General features: G+C 38.2%; 1 protein-coding gene across 1 annotated transcript; it reads left to right on the top strand.

Annotated features, from left to right (window-relative positions):
* The first annotated feature begins 11,862 nt into the window (after positions 1–11,862).
* Positions 11,863–26,432, top strand: LOC127437743 (hyaluronidase-4-like). The gene is made up of 4 exons (XM_051692880.1): positions 11,863–11,965; positions 18,896–19,887; positions 20,411–20,500; positions 22,402–26,432. The coding sequence occupies exons 2-4, from the start codon at positions 18,934–18,936 to the stop codon at positions 22,867–22,869; spliced, it is 1,512 nt and encodes a 503-aa protein (XP_051548840.1). The 5' UTR covers positions 11,863–11,965; positions 18,896–18,933; the 3' UTR covers positions 22,870–26,432.
* The last annotated feature ends 47 nt before the right edge of the window (positions 26,433–26,479 follow it).

Genomic DNA, 26,479 nt, shown 5'->3' with positions numbered 1-26,479 from the left:
GAACGCGGTTGCTTGACGGCATCCAGACTGCAAGAACCATTCATCAAAGTGAGATTTTTCAGGTTCTTCTGGAGGAGACCACTTGAGACCGGGCTCTACGACTGCCCTTGAAAGGACACAAAGCTGGGGAAGAGGCGGCAACATTGACCACTCGGCAGATACAGTGAGAGACATATCATCATCCCCAGCATCAGAACTGCCGAACGTGACAAGGCCATGGGCTCCTGAAGAGGGCCGAAACTCATCACGTACATACTGTATCAGCATAGATGCAGTATATGGAGATTGAGGGGCTTTTGGGCCATGTACCGGCACGAGATCCACCTCAAATTCATCCTGCTCAAACTTGTGTCCCCGCCATGCCTCCTCGTGTGATCCCTCAGGAGTCACAGAAGAGGTGGGTGGGAGGGTGCGGGAGGCTGAATCGTCCCTCAGAAAGAGGGTGATTTACGAGCAAAGCGTCTTGAGACTCATGCCCTCACAGTGAGGGCAGTCTGTCTTTATGAGAGCTGTCTCTACGTGGGGGCGGCCCAGACAGTGAATGCAGCTCTCATGTTGATCTGATAGCAGGATGTGTCCCTCGCATAATGTACACTTACGAAACGTCATCTTTAAAAGATGTGAGCATGTAAGCGGCTCTTTTTATATATACTTACACACACAATTTCACAATAGCTTATAAGGATACAAAACTCCTACTGAAGTGCTGCTGGGAATCAGGATGCTGAAGCGGCCTGCTCACCAGAGAAGCATCAAATGGCAAGATGGAGTAAATGTTCGCCGGAACACTGCAGGGGAGCGGAGGGTCTTCTCATTGCTGTGAAGATCCCGCCCGCTGACTCGTGTATGTCGACAGCAAAGTAGAAGGCTTCAAGGCAAGAGATGAATTGCTGTCTTGAAGGAAGAATATTCTGAGGAATAGTGTTTGCACGCCCGCTTTTATACCGGACAGCTTCGCACCTAAAAGGGTGGGGCTTAAACACCATAGACAATTTTAGAATTTCCGTTATTGTAGAAAGGTTTCAACTAGGTCATATAGAAGGACACAAGAGTGAAATAATGCTTTTATTTTGAAAGGGAAAAATAAACTCGTGTCACATTTGGCCAACACCTGTCAAGACAATGTTATAGGGAGCTTCATGGACACCATCCCAGCTAGCCAAATTATGTTGTCTTCAGCAAAGTCCAAGAGGACAAGGAAACGGTTCTGTTGGTTGTGCCAAAATGGCCCAACCAACCATGATTTCCGGAAATGATGGAGATATTAGACGGCCCTCCATGGGATGAGGAGGGATCTGCTCTCTCAAGTGCAGGCCACTATTTGGCATTTCCATCCAGAGCTGTGGAACCTACACATATGGCCCCTGAACGGAGCACAACGAACGATCCAGAATTGGCTCAGTCTGTAATAAACACCATTTTGCAGGCTAAAGCGCAGTCTACGAGACACCTCTATGCACTAAAATGGCGTGTGTTTGTGGATTGGTGCTTTTTACGCAGCAAAGACCCAGTAAATTGCCCAGTAACAGAGATTCTAACATTCCTTCAAGAGTGGTTGGACACAGGTCTTCAGTGCTTCAGTACATGTCAGTGCTTAAGGTTTATGTAGCAACCATCTCTGCATTTCATGCCCCAGAGGCTGGCTCCTCTATAGGCAGACACAATCTAATCATAAAGTTCCTTAGAGGAAAGAGGCACTTGAACCCCCCTCGCCCTGCTACGGTTCCAATATGGGATTTGAATCTGGTGCTGAGGGCGCTCACGAGCCCCCCGTTCAAACCTTTGGAATCCGTTGAGTTACATGTTACAATTACAATTATTAAACTGTTACAAATCTGTCATAGAAACGCAATTTTCCTGAGTTGCAACTGGACTCAGCAGTCACATAGGAGAACATAAAAAAGTGGAATTGGAATTGGAAGGTGAAGTGGTGTAATTATATTACGGACCTATGACGTTGCAGTTACGTTGCCAATAAGTCACAGAATTACCCAAATATTATGAGTACATTACTCATTACATACTGGACCATTCTGGGTAAGCTTGGGACATTAGGAGGATGTAAAGATGATGTTGTGAATTAGTAATTTAATGGTAATTAAATTATGGGCCCATGATGTTGCAGTTACATTGTAAGTCATGGAATTACCTAAATATTATGTATATATTACGTAACTGGACCATTCTGGGTAAACTTGTAACATTAGGAGGACGTAAAGATGGTGTTGTGAATTGGTAATATAATGGTAATTAAATTACGGGCCTGTGACGTTGCAGTTACTTTGCCTGTTAGTAAGTCAAGAAATTACCAAAAAGGATGAGTATATTAGGTAAATGGTACATTGTGTTAGCAGGAATTAGAGTTACTTGGCAGCTGTCTGCACAGCATTGCATGAATGTTTGGGATGGATTAATGAAATGCACCTGATTCCATTACCACACGTCATGAGGATACAAAATGCCCATCTCTCAATGCAACAGACATACATCAGCACCTGCACTCTGCAATCACCCCAACACCAAGAAACAATAACAAAGAACCTGTACTTTCCACCTCCCTGCCTACCTCTTTCCTTGAGCACCTAATATAAGCTCTTGTGGGGTAAATGATTATTTTACTCAAATAACTGTCTGGGCCTCATTCACTCACCACAGTGGTGTAGTATGTGGGCAGAACAAATGGAGTCCACTGTCAAAGTTCAGCTCCACTAACCATCCAACATGATCACATGGGAAATCGGCATGTTAGTTTCAAATGTTTTTTCACCTGAAGTCGGACCCAAAATGTCTAATTCCGGACTAGTGCCTCCATGCGGTAAATGTATCAAGACTTCTGATTTTAATAGTGAACTAGCGAGGCCATTAGTCAAATTCCACTAGTCATGACTTCACGATCTCCGGCTAGCAAGATACTATGCACATGACTGTAGTTCCACTTTGGCCATGGGGGCAGTTCCGACATTCGAAAAGCATTGACTGATTTTATCAGACAAAGCATTCGATCTCCTGTTGCTGATTCTTTCATGAGATCAGTCTGGAACATCGTAATGGCATCAAATACATGTGTATATAGTCACTCTGGCACAAAACAGACCTCTGACAATACCGTTTTATACCCAAAAAGTGTGTTATGTAAAAGCTTTTATTATTTTTTTCCAAGTAAGTACACAGTGTTTCTCAGGATTCTTTGCCCTGTTTGCAACACCTGTACAGCATTTTATAAAACTCAACATATTTAACACCTATTTGTATAGAGAAAAATGTTGTACTATTTGTAATTGTTTTCAATAGATCATCATGAGTACATTTAAAGGACAGCTCCATGAATTATTCATCACTTGTACTCTGAACCTGGTTTACATTTCTGTGCTTTTTTGAAGTAGGAGAAGCTTGTATTTCCATACAATTGTGCTATAATTCCTTGTGCCAAAAGCTACTTTAACTAGGAACATTCAGAGTACTGGAAGAATCTTTATTTTCATTGCAGAGGTTCAGATCATATGCCAGCCTGTTTGCCCTTAAGACGGGCAGTTTAAAAGAGTAGTTCATACTCAGCAAGTTTGTATGGTAGAGGTAAGCCCCATCTGAACATGCAAACCAAACACTAGATTTGGGATACAACAAACTTGAAAGTACTGTTAAGTCAGCAGTAGGGCTGCATTTCCTAAGCTGTGGTTTAATAAAAAGGACCTCCCAGTCTGTATGGTGAGATGTGGTTTTATCCAAAAGGACATAAGGTGTTCAACGTCCACAAAATCACACTCCAATCATAATATTACACAATAGCGGGCCAATATTATGTTGTGGGAATGACTAATAACATTAAATTTACCATCCATGATGATATGCTGGTTATTGGATGGTTAATGTTGGTACAAAACACACTTCTATAATTTTTTCAGGCTTTTTGCCTTTATCTTAAAGGATAGTTTAGAGGGGGAAAGGAATTAGAACATGATCCAGGCCAGATACCAATCTGAACCACGTCAGCATGTGCACCATCCACTGTGCCTGAGCTCTGACAAAACTCTCAATGTAGAAATGCACAATTTGCAGTTAGCCATGTGGAAAATATTTCACAAACTGAGTCCAATTACAGGGGATTATTGAGATAAAGCTTAATAGATAATATTCTGCTGGTCAGATGATCTCAACATGGCGGCGCTCATGAATGTGCACCCATGCAGCACCATATGTAGAATAAAACAGATTTTTCTCTAAGACTGATATGACTAGAGTCTTCATCTCATGTGAGTGTACGTCATTTAAATATTTTTTTTTTTTTTATGCTATTGTACTATTTATTTCTGTTTAAATTAAGTTTAGCAATTAGCAAAACCATCAGAGTGCACCTTTAAACACATACAGACTTCTGCTACTTGCATTAATATAACTCTTGAAAAGTGTGGGATTATGGAAAGCTGAATTGACATTTAATCACGTGCAGGACCACTGTAAAAAACTGCCAGGATTTTACTAAAGTTTACAGTAAATTCTTACAATAAAATACTGCTTTACTGAATTTTACTGTAAAATCAATGCAGGCTATGCCATTTTCTGTTATAACACAACAAATTACAGTAAATAATAATAATAATAAAATAAAATAGCAATATCACACAGCTTTGTGAGACGACTGTGTTTTGTTTTAAATTACCATTAGGGTGTTTAGTGTTCCTTTTGAATGGGAACTTTGACTTGTTTAAAGTTCAGAATTTTTTTTCCTAGCTGAAGCAGTTTTGTTTTAAGAAGATTATACCTTGCATTGTGCTGCAGGGAGAAAATTTGTTCACTTTAGAGACTAAGTCTGATCAAGATGTATAGTCTACAATGGTGCATTTGTAAGAAAGAAAAAAAAAAGTTGTAAACAAACACTGATGTAGTGATTCTTGCAATGTCAGGCTGTGATACGATTGATCTGTTATTATCCATAAAATTTTAGTAGAGCTAGCAACCAGGTACGCACAGATATCAACACTCAGCATGCAAAACTCAACAATGGTGACAATTAACAAATACTGCAGGTTAAAAAATATATATTTGATAATTGTGATTCTACAATACAGCACTGCTACATTACAGAAATGTCCTGGCCCTGTTTACTGAAACGTCACAGTATACAGTTGTCTTTTAATTGTAATAAATTGTAGAAAAACCACTGTAAAATATACTGTGAAAGTCATGCAACTAGTAGAATTTACTCTAAACTCACACTAAATTTTTTTTACAGTGTGAATTAAAGATAAACAATTACATTTTCACTAGTTAAAATGCTAATTCTTGATATCAGGAATGAAATTACTAGTGAAAGTGCAAATTTTTTTTATATCAGTAATTACATTTTCACTAAAAATACATTCTTGATATCAAAAATGTAATTCCAACTAGTAAAAACATAATTCTTGATATCTGTAATTGCATTTTCACTAGTAGAATTTTGTCAAACACAGTTACAGATATCTATAATTAATTTATTTTTAATGAATGAACTTCTTACTACTAAACATTTTTGATAAATATAATGACATTGTTTCTAGAACAAATATCCATTCCGGATATCAACAATTGAATATCAACACTTGAACAATTGAAATTAGTGAAAATAAAATGTTTCTGTAAATCTGCAAATGCATCTCAACATGTTAAATATCGTTAAATTGGAGAGTAATTAAAACATATCTTTAAAAAAATTCTTACTACTTACAATCACATTACAGATACCTGGAATTAGCATTGCCACTATTGAAAACCAAATTACACATAACAAAAATTAGTATTTCTACAAGTTGTAATTCAATTGTTGATGTCAGGAATGGACGTTTACACTAGTAACAATTTAGTTATTGATATTAAAAAATATATTGTTTTTACTGGTAAACTGGAACTGATACAATAACAATATCAAATGCAGAGATAAAGAATTGTTTAGCTGAAAAAAAAACTGAAATTCTATTTTTAATATCAAGAATGTGTACTGTATATCTGTGAGTAATGGCGTCATTTTTATATCAAGAATTAACATTTTTATTAGTGCAAATGTAATTACAAAAATTATTATTATTTTTTTTTTTTTTTTAATGGCACTTTCACTAGTAGTAATTCCATTCCTGATATCAAGAACCAGCATTTTAACTAGTGAAAACTGAATTGTTGATATCTATTAATCATAACCTGCATGTGATTAAATGTAATTTCGGCTTGGAATAGTGGGGTGTGTCACATACACACACGTTTGTGGCTAATTGTAGCTATATTTGTCCAGGAGACAGGAAGTCTGTATTTACTGTCCAAATAAAACTGGTAGGCTTGGAAAAAAAAAAAAGAAAAAAAAAAAAAGAAAAGAAAAAAAGAAAGAAAACAAACAAACACTTGTTGTCATTACAGTGTCCATTTGTTAACATGTTTCACAGCCCAATATTGAACGCTATAACACAACTGTTGTCATGGTGCCACCACATCTGCAATGCAACAGGTCAATGTTAGATGAATATTTGCAGTTCCACTACTACTAATACTGAAATTACAGTATATTCTCTCACTATGATCTTCTAAAGATTTAACATCAACATTTAAACTGTTTAGGTTGTACTTCCATTTTAAAACTGTATCGCTCAGAGTTTGCTCTTTTATATCTTTGGAGTCTTAATGGAATTGTCATTTATGTATCATTGAAATAAAAAAGGCACGAATGATACCAGCACAGAACTACAAAATTAATGTGCATAACTCAGATAATTTGCTCTTGGAGAAGACACATGTGGGATTACAGGGGCCTATTTTTGGAGACAAATCTGGAGAGACTTCAGCCAAAGTGTCTATTTGATCTCCATTTAATCTCATTGCTGTCTAGGAAAAACAATGAGAAACAATTGCAGGCATATACAACAATTTACTGAGGGGAGATAAAATGAGGATGTGGGGGAGTCTTGAGAAGTATGCTCCTGAATAAAAGTGAAAAATAAAAATCTCGCTGACCACTTGGTCTGGCACAGTTCCCTGAGGTCTGGAATCTGATGACTCTGTTAGAATAGACCTCATTGGTTTCTTAACATTTCTGCAGATCTTTGTCTTCACTCCATCAACATCAGTATTGACCCTGTTTTCAAGTTCTCATCAACCCCAAACACCCCTCTCTGTTGAATCATAAATTAATATTTTCTTTTTATTAGCTAGACATTTTGATCAAGTCAGGCATGCTAATTTAATAGCCACATATGTTGAGTCAGTCTCTCAGAGTTAAAGGGATAGTTCACCCAAAAATAATAATTATCTCATCATTTACTCACCCTCATGCCATCCCAGATGTGTATGATTTTCTTTCTTCTGAAGAACACAAATGAAGATTTTTAGGAGAAAATCTCAGCTCTGTAGGTCCATACAATGCAAGTGGATGGTGATCAGCACTTTAAAGCTCCAAAAAGCACAGACAGTCGTAGTAAAAGTAATCCTTTTGACTCCAGTGGTTAAATTAATGTCTTCTAAAGCAATATGATTGGGTGAGAAACAGATCAATATTTGAGTCCTTTTTACTATAACTGTTTATTTCCAGTTGCGCGTCCATACGGGGAATCAGTTCACTCTGCCTCTCGTGTAACGTGAGCGTGCTGGCATGTTCACGTGAGAACTGACGCGATACAACCGAAAGTGCAACTTGATTTGTATACAAGAGAACACTGTTCAGAAGCTTCTTTGGTTTTACTTTAATTTGAACATGCTGCGTTAACTGTTTCCCCTCATGGACTCACACTGGAGAGCGGCTGGAAGTAAACAATTATAGTGATATAACACAATAATATATTTCCTCATAACCACCTACTGTATTTCAGCCTATTTACAGCCTGTTATCTTCTAAACTAACTTAAAGCACATGATGAATCAATATAATTCTATACAACTCTCAATTGTACACAATGTGCGTTGAACTACAAACAGGTGAAAGAGACTAAATAGTGTTTTATAAATCGCGATTTAAAGTACACAGTGTTAAAAGAATGCAATTTCTAATCTTTGAGCATATCTGAGGCTGAGACAAAAGTTAATTATAATAATTTTCTTTATTTATCACACATTATACATATACAGTGAAATTCTTCTTTTCACATATCCCAGCTAGGCTGGGGTCAGAGTGCAGGGTCAGCCATGATACAGTGCCCCTGGAGCAGATAGGGTCAAGGGCCTTGCTCAAGGGCCCAACAGTGGCATCTTGGTGGTGCTGGGGCTTGAACCCCTGACCTTCTGATCAATAACCCAGAGCCTTAACTGCTAAGCCACCACTGCCCCCTAGTTAGTAGGCCCTTTTAGTTTCAGTTTCACTAATATTTAAAGATTTGCTATAAAAATTACACCTCACAGATGTAACATTTAAACTTATTATAAAGTGTATTATTTCATCAAAAGATGGCCCCATACATCCACAAAGGTCTGTGCTGAGCCCCAGATATCCCTAGAACTACCCCTGGTCATATGTTGATTTTCTTTTAATTGATAAATTAGCCTCAATTGAACTCTTGCAAAGATTCGGACAATTCCAGTTCTGACTTCAAAGGATTCGTAAAGATTTGTATGTCTGTTACAAAAGGGTTTACGTTTTAGATTCCTTCAGTCTGGACAGCTATGAAAAAAGTTGCTGTGCTGGACGCACTGTCTGAACTCAGATTGCAGGCATACACCTTTGAACCAACACTGCTCATTCCTCATAATTGAATGCTCTTGTCAAATGGAATTCTATGGTTAATTAATTCCAAACTTTTGAGAGTGGATGTGTAATAACAAGTCTATCAAAACAGGAAAGCAAATGTCTGAAGTTCTTGAGTCTTGCAATGCACCCTGAAGGTCTGGTGCCAACAAATTATTTTCTCCTCTGAAAGAGTTTGTCCAGAGCCTGCCAGTTGTATCCTAGGAATAGATTTGCCCTTTTCTCTGAGGATACAAGAGGTCAGGCAAATCTCAACCAATGATCCATGATGCTGGGCCAACACAACCTTCACAATCCTTTAGCTGTGGGAATGTGGTTTTCTATTGAAGCACTTCAACCACTTGGACATTCCTCATCTCCTCTCACACCGTTGAATGAACTCATCTTGAAAAATTCATTTCCACTCTGACTGCACTTTGATGAGGTGGGACAGTGGCAAGAAGCCTAATCTAGAATCCAATGTCCTGCACCTAATGCTTGGTGCGCTGGTGGTCCTGGTTAGTCATGATGACATTTTCTTAAACAACTTGTACTATTTTTCTCTGAAAATGAACAGGTCAGTCCATTTTGAGTTGGCATTTTACTCTGAAAATTAATGATCAAATAAAATGTCTACTTCTAAAGGCCAAATTATACTTTGATTGTCCATATTGCTGATCACTCTGTGCACATTATGCATAAAGCACATTTTGTCATCAGCACAGTTCATGCAGCCTAGATTTCCTCGACATGCGGTCCTCGTCTGTACGCATCGTCGCCGCACGCGCCTGCTATTTGACTGTACTAAAAGAGTATCACAAAGCCGTTGTAGGGGGCAGGTGTCAAATATGTCGTATTCGCTCGCAGTCAGAAGAATATACTTGGAAAGGCAACGCAGTCGACCAGGTGCGATCTGGAATGCACAAAAATGAAGTATTTCGGGCCTTAAGGTCTCCAAAGCTCTTTTGTTAACTGTTAAAGGCCTATTATGGTTTCTGACCGGTATATTATGTTTATTAACTCGTGTAAAACAAAGGGATCTTGCACAAGGGGAAAGAAAGAGTAAGGCCTTCTCTGCAATGGCTTTGTTTGAAAATTGTGTACACAAAGACAACCGGCCTCCACTACCCCTACACATTGACCTAGACCCTATCATTATCCTATAAGCCTTACATAGCAGATGACTTGGTGACTGTTGGCTGTCAACAACACACTCCATTCAACTTTGTCATGCTTGAATAACAACATGAAAATTTTGCAAGATCTAACAGGATTCTACTATGTTTCCAGATACCAAATGAAGTCACAGTCTTTTCAGAAAGACAAGTACTATTCTGGACCTGATGCAATTGTTTAAATTATAATCCATTCTTTGTTTGAGGAGGATGGATGTGAGATTGAAAGTCACAATCCCCTGTTTATCGCAATTGCAAGCCAGGCATCTAAAGTAACCCCATAAAATGTAGAGACAGCTGCACCACAGGACTCATGTGCTGTCTTTAAATTAGAGTCGGAGGGAGTGCTTTCAAGAAAAATGTAACTTTCACATGGTAATTTAGCACGGTTTGCCATAGGAATGCAACGGGGAGGCCAACTAATGGTTCCAGAAATCACACCATGGATTATTGCAATCCAATGCATTTCTAACCAAAGCAAGGAATTATTTGTGTATTTAAGCATGGAGAAATTCGAATGTGTTAACATAAATTTTAAATGGCTTTTAGAAATGTTCCAGTTATTCTATTACTGTGATTAAGGTCCATATTGTGTAACTGTCATATAATGTTTACTCTTTTGAATTTGTGTATTTATTGTATATTTTGTGGATTGTGTAATTTGTTTGTTTGTATCTATCCTTCTATCTATCCATCTATCCTTCTATCTATCTATCTAGACCATCCATCCATCCATCTATCTATCTCTGTTTGTCTATTTAATCCATCCATCCATCCGTCCGTCCGTGCGCCCGTCCATCGATCTGTTTTTGTCTGTCTGTCTGTCTGTCTAATCCATCTGCCCACCCAGCCACCCGTCCATCCATCTATCTGTCTGTCTGTCTGTCTGTCTATCTAATCCGTCTGTCCACCCACCTGTCCGTCCGTCCAGCCGTCCGTCTGTCTGTCTGTCTATCTACCTCTATCTGTCTGTCTAATCCATCCGTTCATCCATCTGTCTGTCTATCTGTCTCCGTCTGTCTGTCTGTCTATCTAATCCATCTATCTAATCCATCCGTCTAACCGTCGTCTATCTATATCTGTCTGTCTGTCTAATCAATCCATCTGTCCATCTATCTGTCTGTCTGTCTAGCCCATCCATCCATCCATCCATCCATCTATCTATTTGTCTGTCTGTCTGTCTAATCCGTCCCTCCGTCCGTCTATCTGTCTTTGTCTGTCTGTCTGTCTGTCTGTCTGTCTATCTAATCCGTCCGCCCGCCCGTCCGTCCATCTATCTATCTGTCTGTCTAATCTGCCCGCCCGTCTATCTGTCTATCTATCTATTTGTCTGTCTGTCTGTCTAATCAATCCATCCATCCATCCGTCTGTCCGTCCATCCATATCCATAAATGCGTATCTCTCAAGGTTAAGACCAGCTACATCATAATACTAAATTATTCAAAAACTACATTACTGGGAAATTACCTTGAGAAGTGCCATAATGTTCTTGTTTATTTAGAGCCTCTAGATATACAGTATATCTCAACAAACATCTACTCCAATGCCACAAAAGACAGTGACAAAGACAGAAAAACAAGACAATCATAGGCCACAGGGGACAGTAACTTGAGTAGGAAAAACGCTCCCAGAGTGATTGCCTAGCTGTGTCTGTAGTGCACAAAAACCACATTTGAACTCACAACCAGGTGACTGAGGGATGACAAACTAGATCAACCCAGCTAATGCTGAGGGATGTGGATGAGCGTAAGGCGCTGACACTGTACGGTGTCTCGAGGAGGTTCAAATGCATACACGAACGCGCACACGCACACACACGCACAGATTCGTGTATACTTTCACACTCAGTCAATGGGATTTAGGCTGGAGTTCTCCCTCCCCTCAGTATCTATGCTAATCGCAGTGTTGTGGCTTCTCGCCGAGGCTCCGTGGTTGTTTTCTCCCTCCCTCTCTGGAAACACTCTGTCTCTCTCCCTTTCTCTCACTTCACTGTGTATATAAAAAGTGGTGAGTAGGCTGTTGAGCAGACAGTTAAAAACTATGCTTGTGTACTGTAGAAGTAGAGGTGTGCATAGTGTATTGCCAGAAGAATGAGGCAGCAGTGTGCGATCTACAGGTGAGTGACCTCTCTTTAACCTGATTCACTATTATTATTTTTATATTACATATAGTATATACAGTATAGTGTGTATAGTATTATATATACAGAGCTCACATAGTACTGTTGACATCTGCTCTCAAAACAATGTGCATGATAAAAGTAGGCACTGAAGTCACATTCCATTCCAAAATAGTTGTCTGTGTTGTTTCTCAGCTAACTGTACACTGTAATGTATACTGTAATCCACAGGGTTTTCTTTTCTAGATACATTTTCTGTTGAGACTTAACCACTAATATTGTTGAAGCATGCACTGTAAAAAATGTCAAACCATTAAAGCCAAAAACGTGAGTTTAATTGCTTATGTAAAATCAAGGCAAATTATTTTTTTAACTACTTTGAATTGAATTACTCAAGAAGAATATTGAGTTGAAACTCAAGATGACAGAAATTCTTGGGGCAAGTTAAATGGATGGAAACATAGATAAAGCTGCCAAATAATTATGAAAACATTTTTACATTTAGTTTTTATTGCATTTTTTGAATGTCAGAACCACATTTTCTTTGTATGACACAGTAACTGTCAAAGAGCAATGTTTGCCCTCATTCAAGAGGAAGCTCTCAAGTTATTTCAAGCGACAGCAATGTTTACATGTACTTTCAAACAACTCTAAATGTGTCCATAATAGCGTAAAGGGCATGTTCGAGTGTGTTGTGACATGTATGTGAAAGTGGCAGGGCAAGACCTTTCCACAAGAGTTTTAAAAGGAAATCAAATGAAAGAAAACCTAATTCGTTTCTCAAATGATTTAGTTTAATTTAAAGTTTACTGTAAGAAAATTTGCTGAGGCACCACTGAGTTCTTTGAACAGTGTCACTGTAAATATTTTGAAGTGACTTAATCAGAGGGAAGGGTTTAGAGATGAGATTACATACTTCCGGATCAAGAGCTTCTCTGGGATCACAGCCAACATGCACCCACACCGAAGATGAGTAAGTGACAGCCAAGTGGGATGCCACTGTCATCAATTAAAGTCAGTGTTTGTCTATAAAAATATCCCATGATAGGAAATATACAGTATGGTCAAGGCACTTGAGTCATCATAACAGTTCATTGTCCATGTTACTCAAAAGTAACATCAAAAGGAGATCTTAGATCAATTTTAGACAGCTGCATCCAGAACATCCAATATGATCCACTCATTTGCTTTACTACAATTTACAATTACACATCTGGCAGCTGCTTTTATCCAAAGCAATTTACAGTGTATTACAGCTATATATTTTACCTGGGGATTCCATGATCTTAGCATTGTTAGTGCCAAACTCCACCAACTGAGCTACAAGAACACCCTTAAGGGCTGTTCAGAATGAACGTGTTCATGCATAAAAAAAAAAATAAACATAATGTACGTACAATGACTGCAACAAAGTGTCTTAAGGCAAGTTGAAGCACTTTAACTTGACACGGCGACTTAAAAACTTGGTATTCCTGCGCAAGACGCTTAAAAAAATGCAGCTGTCAAAGATGTGTGTTTAGCTTATGTTTGCAAAGAAAAACAATTAGTCCCAAGATGGACAGAAAATGCATTCGGTGTGAATGTCCCCCTTCTATCTAGAGATAACAATCTACCCCACACAAAAACACAACCTCAGAATAACCTGACAAGTTAATCTCAGTTTTAGTTTGTTAAAGTATGTTTGGATTACACCATGATTAAGATTCCCTTTTTCAGGGTTGTTTACCAGTTAAGCATCAAACGTAGCAATAAATAACTAAATTAAACCTCTTATCTGTGATCTTACTGTGTAATCTTTGGATTCCAACTACATGAAGAGCTGAAAGGTCAAACTGAAAATATCCATAATGAAATTGATTAATATAATTGAAGAATATTATCTAATTTCATTTGAGACAAACAAAAGATTAAAAGCAAAGATGCTTGAATGAGCTTGCCACACGCCGTCCTCAGAGCCACACTTCTGCCAAGGAGTTCTGAGGCCTTTATGGCTATTCAAGAAGCCTCTCTGTCTCCTGTTGTAATTCTGGTTTGGTCTCATTTACTGTATGTTTCCAATCTGGATCAAATTCACATTTAGATGGAACTGAATGAAGATGCACTGAAAAGTTTGCATCAGGTTGACTCCATGTCTTTTGTGGTTTCTCTAAAGCCGCTGCCTGAAAGGTTTCTGCAAAAACCACTCTCACTAACTCACATGTATCTAAATTATTGCCAGAGAGGGCTGAGGGTTTGAGGAAGCTTGAAGATAAATAAATCTATCTGAAAACCATACAGGCATAATCTCTTCAATTCTGTTTGGTAAATTCTCATGTCCCAGTGTTTTCATTGACGGCTAACCCAGAAACTTCATGGAAAGTTTTATTCATTCCCCCTGACTATGATTCTCATAAATACGTGGGGAAAAAACCTTTGTCTTAAGCCCTTTGAAAATATGCTCTGGATTAAAATGTCTTGAGTAAAGCCTTTCATAAACAAAAGTTTATGAAGTCAATAAATCAATGTGTTAAAGTTAATTTCTATGCCTCTAGTGTCACCAAATGGAACTGCAAAAATAATTATTATTTTAAAAAAAAAAACGTTCTACCAGTTTTAATTGGTCGGATAACAGACAGTCCCGCCCCAGGAAGTTCAGGATGCTCAGATAAGCCACCATGATCACACAGAAAATCATCATGCTGCTTCCGAATGATCATGTACCCTTAATTCTGCCGAATTAATGATAAGTGCCATCAGACATTTTTGCATCAATTCGGACGTGTTCACCTTTTTCCTGTGGTGCTACTGATAGCACATTTGGCGAGAGACATGGTTTCTGACCCCAATGGAAACCAGGAAGTAATCGTGTTCACAAACATTAGCAAGCACAATTTGGAGGTTGTATTTTCACTGTAAATTTACATATTTAGGATTGGGGATTGGGTTATGGGGTAGAGTATATATTCCTCTTAATTGTATTACATCATTTAAAACTAAAAATACAACTCACTGTCAGGGGCCTGGGTAGCTCAGCGAGTAAAGACGCTGACTATCACCCCTAGAGTCACAAGTTCAAATGTGCTGAGTGACTCCAGCCAGATCTCCAAAGCAACCAAATTGGCCCGGTTGCTAGAAAGGGTAGAGTCACATAGGGTTACCTCCTCGTGGTCACTATAATGTGGTTCTCACTCTCGGTGGGGCACGTGGTGAGTTGTGCATGGATGCCGCGGGGAATAGCGTGAAGCCTCCACACGTGCTATGTCTCCGCGGTAACGCTCTCAACAAGCCACATGATAAGATGCGCGGATTGACAGTCTCAGACGCGGAGGCAACTGAGATTCGTCCTCTGCCAAATGGATTGAGGCAAGTCACTACGCCACCACAAGGACTGAGAGCGCATTGGGAGTTGGGCATTCCAAATTGGGGAGAAAAGGGGAGAAAAAATAAATAAAATACAACTCACTTTTGGTGCCACCCTTGTGACATTTTACCCAACAACACTTCAAGCTTTGGCCACTGAGCAATTGTTCAAATTTTGGTAAGCACAGACTGATTTCAGCAGCAAATCTTTCGACCTCCTGTCGCAGAATTCACAGCGTGAACAGTCTGAATACACAGAGCAATGATTTGAAAGTGACAGAACCACATTGTTTACACTTTTCGGGGAAATTAACCCAGAAATTGCTTACGGTTGTATTTGGATATTAAGCTGGGATAGGAGAAAGTGTTTTAACATTTACAAAAAAACTTCACATTTTAGCTAGGCTAGCAAGTAGCTAGTAATTTCTACTTAATGATGCAACCTTTAAAACTGACTTTTGTTACCTAATGTATTCAGGTTGATGCAATCAAATTAAATAATATTTTTGACTTGTATAAAGCCAGTTAATTTAAACGTTACCACATTTAAGCACATTTTTATTACCTGAAAAATGATCTTTACAGTGAGTAAAACCTTTCATAGTTATAAGTTATCAAGGTATTACATGAACTCCATATCATACACAAGGTAGGAGTCAGCTGTATCTGTCAAGCTTACTGCAAAGCAGAGGTCTTATTATGAAGTGGTTAAATTCTTCCCCCCTCATGGCACAGGCCGGGCGCCAGTCCTAGGGGAAAAAAGAAGCTAGCACTCTCAGCCAGGCTCTTTCCACTCAATAACACAACTACCATGGGGCTACAGAATTTGCTTTCATCCGCAACATTCCACCCTGTACCTCATTTTTCAACCTCTGATTTAGCACATGACTGGCATTAATAACACCAAAATACATGTGTTATTACTGCCATGGTTACCAGTGATTGATTCCATGCCTCACTCTATTGCGGAAGCCGAGAGAAATCAGAAACTCCTGCTTATCCGCTCTAAAAAGACGTTGTGACATTTTTAAAGTAACTTGGACATGAATAAGTCTCTCAATTTAGCCATGATTTTCAAATATGTCTCCATTATCCGTGTAATGAAACCCAGATTCAAATTTTGGACTACTGTTCTTTGCATATGTAGTTGGCACAGAAGCAGCATGAATTTGGACAATTGCACTTATGATCTGTGTTGGAAAAACATTGTACATTTTTTAACTTTACATGTGTTGTGAACTCAGATAATTTGTCTTTGAACACTTTAGCATGCTGATAGGGCATTTGGCGAGGACAGCTATGATTATGGCTATGTGGGCGCCACACTGGTGAGAGTATGTGGCTAGATTTGGCCATTACCCTTGTGGTTAACTGCTGGTTTAACTGATGACTGCAACCCCCAAAGTACCATTTGACTCATCATCAAACCAGGCAGAAGCACAAAATGTTGTGTTTACGGTTGACCTCTCCCATTCATTTCACATTTAACTTGGCTTAAGACTTAGGAAAAAAGGTGTCACATTTATCTTACAAATGACCACCTTTCCTTTTTTAGCAGTTAGCTCATTTGTCAATAGCTAACATGCATATGTGTTTTTGTTTCTGGTTCAAATTTTAAATATATAAATGTATATAAATATAGAGCTGTGCTTTTGCATACCAACACATCATTTACAACGTGCTCAGAGTTGCATTTCTGCATATGTTCTGTGTTTATGTTCATTTATATATTTGTACATTTTTCCAGAACATTTTTTCAGTTTTGCAAGCTACTGAACTTTAGCTCAATTGAACTAGATCTAATTTTGTTTTCAGTCATTTGTACAAATGTTTCCGAATTACCATTAGTAATTGTTAATGGTTGATCCATTAATTGTAATTAGCATTAGCATCATCATGCAGCTAGAACAGCATTTGAAGTCAGTATGAAATCAAAATAGACCCTACTTACTATTAACAGATACATTCCTGGTCTTATTGTGCACAATTCATCAGTGCATGTTATTCCGAAGTAAAACAAAATTTGTCTTCATAGTCATTTATCAAAATGTAATAACTTGCTCCACCTCTAAACAACTTTCCTTTTCTATTTATGTCACTTAAACCTCAAAGGCTGTTGATTAATGTTAACCAAATAATGTTAACCATAATTTAAGCATTGTTTTAGCAAACTCGCATCAGATCTGAGTCCATTTTGGCATGGAATGCCCACTTTTCATGATCCAATCAATTACCAATGAAAAAAAAGTCCCAGCCTACATTTTTCTTACTCTGAAGTACGTCACATTATGTAAGTAAAATAAGATGCGAATATAGTTTCACTTCAGCACTGTGGCTGAAATGGAGTCATTCAGGCTCCTGGGAACTACCATCTCACAGGACCTGAAGTGGGAGACCCACATAGACTCAGTTCTGAAAAAGGCCCAGCAGAGGTTGTACTTCCTTCACCAGCTGAGGGAGTTCAACCTGCCACAGGTGCTGCTGATACAGTTTTACTCTGCAGTCACTGAGTCTGTCCTCTGCACTTCTATAACTGTCTGGTTTGGTTCAGCTACTAAGTCAGACATCAAAAGACTTCAAAGGATAGTTCGGACTGCTGAGAGAATCATTGGCGCTCCCCTACCCACCCTGCAAGAACTGTACACATCCAGAGTGATGAAAAGGGCTGGTAAAATCACTTTTGACCCCATTCACCCAGCACACTTCCTTTTCGAACTGTTGCCCTCTTGCCGGCACTACAGAGCATGGAGCACCAGAACAGCCAAGCACAGGAACAGTTTTTTCCCTCAGGCCATCCACCTCATGAACAGTTAAAACTGCCCACAAATACTTTCCTTTTTGTCAACCATGTGTAATATTCAATCCATCCATTCCTACTTATATCTATATTTCATTTATATATTTTTTTAACATATCCTACCTCTTCTTCAGTACATTTCATCACCTGCGCATAACTATATATCTGTATATAACATATTCTAACAACATTATTGCTCTATTGTATATTTTTCTATTTATCTGTTATAGCTTATGTCACTATATGTATATATGTTTAAATGTATATTTTTGTATGTATGTATATATGGTTGCAATCTCTTTGCACTGGAAGCTTCTGTCACCTTGACAAATTCCTTGTGTGTGTAAGCATACTTGGCAATAAAGCTCATTCTGATTCTGAGCATATGGTTAGGCTAATGCCCTATTTGTGTTTTCTTTTGACATTAGCCTCTACCGTATTTCATTGTAACGTACTTCTTTCTACTGAGTTTCATTGTGCTGAAATTTACCGAATAATTTTTGCCTTCATTCGGAACATTGTTCTTTTTTAGTCACTTATACAAATTGTCAGAAAACTTATAGATTGTAATCTAATTTTTATTTTTCAAATAAGCACAAAGGCACAGTTTTGTATTTTCTTTATTTTAATTTTTTTGGAATGCAATTTTTTTTTTTTTTTTTTTTTTTTTAATAAAACAGCTGTCAGAATAAAACCCAAGAAGATATTTTTGTATCCTGTGGTGATTATTTTCAACCCACTGGCTACATGTAGACAACATTTTCTTTCTGTTTTTTGTGTTTTTCTTACAGGATGATTGACAGTTGCCTGTGCTGAGTCACAAAGCAGAATGTCCGGTGTGCCCTGCGGGGCCTTGCAACACCACACTGTGCCCGTAGCCTGTGCCATCATCTGTTCCTGGCTGCTGATCATGGTCCACACAGCCTTTTGCCAGAAACCTGCTAAGCTGCCTCTAGTGAGCCGTAAGCCTTTCCTGGCAGCCTGGAATGCTCCACTGGACATGTGTACCTTAAAGTACAATATCAATGTCAGTCTTGATCTTTTCCACATCAGCGGCAGTCCACGAGCGGTCCACACGGGCCAAAATGTCACCATCTTCTATGCTAACCGCCTGGGCTACTACCCTTTCTACAATGAGCAAGGAGTTCCCATCAACGGAGGCATACCTCAGAATTCTAGCCTTGAAGCACATCTTCACAAAGCCAGAAAAGACATAGCACACTTCATACCTTCGGAAGACTTCCGTGGCTTGGCTGTAATCGATTGGGAGTTCTGGAGACCGCAATGGAGTCGGAACTGGCACAAGAAAGAAATTTACCGACAGAATTCACGTGATCTGATCACACAGGCGTATATTAATGTGACCGAAGAGCAGGTGGAGGAGTTGGCGCGTTTGCGATTCGAGAAGACCGCCATGGAGTTTATGCAGGGCACTCTACAGCTTGGAACTCAAACTCGCCCACATGGTCTCTGGGGTTTCTACCTGTACCCAGACTGTCATAATTACAATGTACATGCACATAACTACAGTGGCACATGCCCCCTACTGGAGACCCTTCGGAACGATGAGCTGTTTTGGTTGTGGAACAGCAGCACTGCCCTTTTCCCAGCCCTGGCAATACGCAAGGACCACACGGACAGCATTCACAACCTGCACTTTTCGAAGAATCGGGTACTGGAGTCGCTGAGACTGGCCTCCCTTACCTCGCTGCCCTATGACCTGCCTACATACGTTTACACACGACTGGGCTATAGGGATGAGGCAATGGCATTTCTGACTCAGGTAAGTAACCTGCACATATATTACTGACTATTTAATTCCAATTATAAAAAATATAATAAACTAAAAATAAACTAAACATTTTTTTTTTTTGTCATAGTCCCTAATTTTAACAAAAAGCTGTGACAGTCAACTTAAAGATACATTCTATAATAAATGTCTTTATCTGATGGTATTATTAGATACATTAAAAATAATAGCCTATAACTAATGGTGATCATAACTCTTATTTTTCTATTCCACAGTCATATTCACAATATATACAATCTGAAATCAAGAGCTTCCTCTAGTGGTCCAATAGCACAGTTACAATATAAGACAGGATCTCTGAATGGCTGGATTGACTACCACAAAAAAGTTGATGAATGGTTTAACTTTACGTATAATGAAAAATCTCAGTATAACCATTTCATGTTTTAAGAATCCGAGGCACTGAATTTGATGTAATGATGCTTACGCATCACAAATTGATGTCATAATAAAAAAACTGTATCCTAATGATGTTATTAATTAATTCACTTTACAGAAGGACTTGATACACACAATAGGAGAAAGTGCTGCTTTGGGAGCTGCAGGATTTGTAATATGGGGAGATCTTAACCTCACTTCTTCAAGGGTGAGATTTTTAGCACTTGTTCATTTACGCACCTGAAACATCTCTAAACATCTGTTTCTGCTCTTCACATAAGATATTATTTCTAGGTTGACACTTAATTAATTGGTGCAGGTCAAGACAAGTTAGGAGAAAATTCCATACATTCTTAGATATCTTCTAAATGATTTGAGGATGTTTGTAGCAGCCACCAACTGAAACGATTAATCATTTCAGATGCAATCATATAAAATTCACATTGATTTCAGGTCTGGAATAGTCCACTCAAAAATGAAAATTCTGTCACAATTTACTTACCATCATGTTGTTCTAACCCATATGACTTTCCTACACATTACACACACACACACACACACACACACACACACAGTTGATAGTGACTCACTTTAAAGCTTAAACAAGACCTTATGTCATATTTAATGTCAAGTTCTAGTGTGAACGTGTGCCACTGTGAACAAGCTTCTCTCATAGCGCTCATGAACGTGCAACATTCGTCAACATTTTCACTGAAAATTGACTTCAATTTTGTCCTGTTTTCATCAAAACCTATTGGTATTTACTGTATATGATGATATACCGTATATGAACCTATATGATATATCATATGTCCTCAAAAGACTTGGAATATGATGCACAAGCATTAACTACTACTTTTTTGATACTCTGTGGTGCTTTCAACATAGTCTTATGACAACTCGTAATAATTAGTACGAGATGGTGAAATCACATGACATCCTGTGACTTGGATCATATGAAAAAGTTATATTCCCATAGATGCCAACTAATCCACAAACAGAATTTCAAATCGATACTATCCATTTTTTTTTTCCTGAACGTGGAAGTGTTCCACGATTCCACTGTTTTCAATTTCCAGTCTCCAGTATTTTCACTCGCATCGGCATATATTCTTAGCGGGTAATGTTATGTTTAAAGTATTACATTTGTAAAAAAAAAAACATGCTGACACCTCACAGAGTCGAGATGACTGTTTTTTTTATAGACAGTGCCTCACCTGTGTGTGTGTAGATGACATGAAGCGATGGTCCGAGGTTAGATACAGTATGTTGATATCATTAATTATTCTGAGTTATGACAGGCAACAACTGCACAAGTTGAGCCTGAAATTTATTTTTACTCCCAATAACACTTAAATGGTTGTTGTTCTCTGTCTGGATCGCTCTTTCTGGCAGTTTTTACTTGGCGTCTCGAGACCAGAAATAGAAAACAAGCAATTAGAATTATCATGGCGCCGCCCAGTGGTTACTCAGGAAAACTGTGGATACAGGCACCAAATTTTGGCGAGCCTCCTATCCAACACTTTATTTTAAGTAAGGACAAGTCTGTAAAAAAAAATTGGTTCCATATTTATTTATGCAATACAAAAGACTGACATATCTCTGTAACCTGTAATATGCTTCTATGGTCTTGTTGCAAACACAGATGTTTTCTCTGTGGTACACTAAAGTAAAATCATGGTTAGATTTAGGGTTAGGGTAAGGGGTTACACTTTATGGATAGGTTTTGGTTTAAATTAGGGGTTAGGCTTAGGAAAAACTGTAATAACATCATTCGTTAGTTTATTTTTTTCTATGGTACAAAATTATGTACATTTTTGCACGATTCAGCTTGTACAATGATTTTGCCATCTCAAACTATTATATTACAAATTCTCATGAGACCGGGTTGGTGCTTTTATTAAGCTTTAAAGTAAGGCACTATCCACTGCCACTGTATTAAGAAAAATACACATAAGTAAGACAGTCGTACGGTTATGAAAAAACACCAAATTTCATTTTTTGCTGAACAACTACTCTAATAACCTGTATACTTGCCAGCTAATTATATGTAAAGTTTCCCTGCAGAGTTATGTCACACATATTAACTTCCTCTGAATTTCTTCTCAGCACAACTGTTCCAAAGTGAAGGCATTTCTAACCCATAGGCTGGGTCAGTACATCACTAACGTTACCCGGGCAGCAGAAGTCTGTAGCGAATTCCTATGTCAGTCGAACGGACGCTGCGTCCGCCGAGACCCAGAGGCACCCCACTACCTGCACCTGAGCCGCGCCAGCTACCGCATCCTGAACAACCGCAACGGCACCTTCACCGTGACGGGCTGGCACTCCCAGCACGAGCTGCAGCTGCTGGCCGAGAGATTCCGCTGTCATTGTTACCTGGGTTACGAGGGGGATCGCTGCGAAAGCATAGAGCCAATAGAGAAAGAGGAGGACAACATGATAAAAGAGGAGGTGGAGGACGATAAAAAGGAGGAACAGCAGAGACATGAAGAGACAAGGGATACTGCTGTGCCTTTACAAAATGCCTTCGTACTGACCGCTCTGCTTCTCTTGTTGAACTTCAGTGGCATTTAAAGAGATTGTTCACTCAAAAATGAAAACTGTAATTATTTACTCACCCTCATGTCAATCTTGAAAAAAGTCTACTAATGTGTTCCACTGAAAAAATAACACGGGTAAGTAAATAATTATGCTTTTTTTGTGTGAACTATTCCTTAATGGAAATGTGGCCACAAAGCCACACAATGGCACATCATAACTCAGTTGGGTTTCAATTTAAGTGAATTTGCATTATTGAAGATTATTGTTACAATTAACGATGATGTATGGTAATGTAGACCCAAGCCTTGTTTGCACAAACTGGAGTCTGAATAGATTCATATGACTGTTCTGAATCTTAGTTCTCTACCATTATATGATCAAATATGAATTGAATGCTGGATTCCTGTTAATATGTCAATGTTTTTAATAGGAAACGTTTCAGCTATGCAGTTTTTTTTTTTTTTTTTTTTAACAAAGCACTGACATCAAGATGCTTTCCTGCAACTTGCGACCCAAGACTATAAAAGCCTATCCCTTTAAACAATGCTTGCTGTCAGAGCACTTTAAAGTCAGGGAGCAAACTTACCTAAAACGGGGAACATGAAGATGTAGCCTTCTGTGATTGAAAAAAAAAAAAAAAAAAATAATAATAATAATAATAATAATAATGCTTTATAATGTAATCGAATGCATTTAAAACTAGCAAAATATGATACTTCAAAATAGCAACAGACAAAACAGTCTAATTTAAACTTTAAAAAACAAAATTACAGATCACGTGACATCCTATTGCGTTCAGAAGAGGATTATACACTTAAGATATAATCTTGGGATTATCATTATTTGAGTTAATTGGTACTAGTGAAATATATTAAACCTATAGCCCACTGTCTTTAATAATAACAATAATAAGATACAGATATATAAAAAAAGATATTCCGAGCCTCAATTATGATATACATATTTTAGATGAAACAAAAGTATGGGCACAGTCACAATACAGTTGAAGTCAGAAGTTTACATACACCTTAGCCAAATACATTTAAATTTAGTTTTTCACAAGTCCTGACATTTAATCGTAGAAAACATTCCCTGTCCTTGGGCAAGGAGGCAGCGGGAACCGGCTGAAAAGTCAAAGTGATAATTAATGAAACAAAAAGACACAAACATAAACACACACGGCAGCTGCGTGTGGCTCTCTCTCTCTCTCCCAAACTGCCGCATCCGGCTTTGTCCCTCTCCTCAGCTGATTAGCCCGATTGGGGGCCGGCCGTGCATATTCACGGCCCAGCCCCGCCCTCGTCCCAGTACCATTGCCTTTAAATTGTTTAACTTGGGTCAAATGTTTTGGGTAGCCTTCCACAAGCTTCTCACAATAAGTTGCTGGAATTTTGGCCCGTTCCTCAAGACAGAACTGGTGTAACTAAGTCAGGTTTATAGGCCTCCTTGCTCACACTCACTTTTTCAGTTCTGCCCACAGATTTTCTTTCGGACTGAGGTCAGGGCTAATACCTTGATGGCCACTCCAATACCTTGACTTTGTTGTCCTTAAGCCATTTTGCCACAACTTTGGAGGTATGCTTGGGGTCACTGTCCATTTGGAAGACCCATTTGCGACCGAGCTTTAACTTCATGGCTGATGTCTTGAGATGTTGCTTCAATATATCCACATAATTTTCTTTACTCATGATGCCATCTATTTTGTGAATAGCAGCAAAGCACCCCCACAACATGATGCTGCCACCCCCATGCTTCACAGTTGGGATGGTGTTCTTCGGCTTGCAAGCCTTACCCTTTTTCCTCCAAACATAACGATGGTCATTATGGCTAAAAAGTTAAATATTTGTTTCATCAGACCAGAGGAAATTTCTCCAAAAATTAAGATATTTGTCCCCATGTGCACTTGCAAACTGTAGCTTTTTTATGGCAGTTTTGGAGCAGTGGCTTCTTCCTTGCTGAGCAGCCTTTCAGGTTATGTGGATATAGGACTCATTTTACTGTGGATATAGATACTTGTCTACCTGTTTCCTCCAGCATCTTCACAAGGTCCTTTGCTGTTCTAGGATTGATTTGCACTTTTCGCACCAAACTGCATTCATCTCTAAGAGACAGAATGCGTCTCCTTCCTGAGCGGTATGATGGCTGCATGTTTATACTTGTGTACTATTGTTTGTACAGATGAACGTGGTACCTTCAGATGTTTGGAGGTCCACAATTTTTGTTTCTGAGGTCTTGGCTGATTTCTTTTGATTTTCCCATGATGTCAAGCAAAGAAGCAGTGAGTTTGAAAGTAGGCCTTAAAATACATCCACAGGTGCACCTCCAATTGACTCCAATTAGCCTATCAGAAGCTAACTGGCTAATTGTCTAAAGGCTTGACATCATTTTCTGGAATTTTCCAAGCTGCTTAAAGGCACAGTTAACTTAGTGGATGTAAATTTCTGACCCACTGGAATTGTGATATAGTTAATTAAAAGTGCAACAATCTGTCTGTAAACAGTTGTTGGAAAAATGACTCGTGTCATGCACAAAGTAGATGTCCTAAACGACTTGCCAAAACTATAGTTTGCTAATATAAAATCTGTGGAATCGTTAAATGAGTTTTAATGAATTCAACCTAAGTATATGTAAACTTTTGACTTCAACTGTACAAGCACATTAGACTATGAATATTGTTACACAGCGCTGGTTGTTGAATTTTCTGTACTTTATAGTTCCAAATCCTGTTCGGGTGCCTATAACTTGAAAGCTTTTCAAATAGAGTACAAACACAGACACATTAACTAGATGACAGGTATGGTGAACAAATTCATCATTCTATCTTATTAAATATATTTTATCAGTAGTCTACTGAACAAAAGATAAATCAGTGTACTGATCAGATTCCTAATAGAGAAACCTCACAACCAGAGTTAAAGCTAATTTACAGAAATTACAAAAATTAAATGACAATGTAATTATAATTGTCATTTTTTCAAAAATATCTATTCCTAAAATGTTTGTTGTACCAAAGATTATATAGATTGCATTTGTTTACTCAATGCTGGAAATGTATGATTGTACATGTTAAACTGTGCTTCTGTCTTTTTTGCTCATCTTTATGAAACAAGCCAGAACCATTGATATTGGAAAGCAACAAAGGAAGGATGTACCTCAAACTCTTTCAGTACTTTATCTTTGAGTAAGACCTGCAAATTGTTACAGATTTTTCTACCAATTGTCATATATGTCCAGTTTCAGGTTGAAGGATAGTTGGACTAGAATATATTTTCTGGCATATTATTACCTACTTTTGACTCAATGACACATATGTGCTGTTTTGTAAAATATTGCATTTTGTAGCATTTAGACAATATGGGACAATATTATCAGAGCCTTTAATGTCTGTCAGTGTCTTTATTACCTCAGTGCTAAACGTTGCCAGTCTCCAAATATATTTCCACAAACATGTTTTGTATTCATCTCAAAATGTATTTTATGCAATGTGTAATTAAATACTTGATGTTTTTTGTTGTTTTTTTTTTTTTTTTACATTCAGCAATACTACCAAATACTCAATAAAGACAATGCAATGTGCAACAAATGTTGCTTGACTCTTGATGCACTGCAAATAAAGGTTTGTAACCTGTACTTGATTTTGCTT

Source organism: Myxocyprinus asiaticus, chromosome 48 (genome assembly GCF_019703515.2).
Source record: "Myxocyprinus asiaticus isolate MX2 ecotype Aquarium Trade chromosome 48, UBuf_Myxa_2, whole genome shotgun sequence".
NCBI lineage: Eukaryota > Metazoa > Chordata > Actinopteri > Cypriniformes > Catostomidae > Myxocyprinus > Myxocyprinus asiaticus.
The sequence above is the reverse complement of the archived record's forward strand: the minus strand, read 5'-3'. Positions and strand labels throughout refer to the sequence as shown.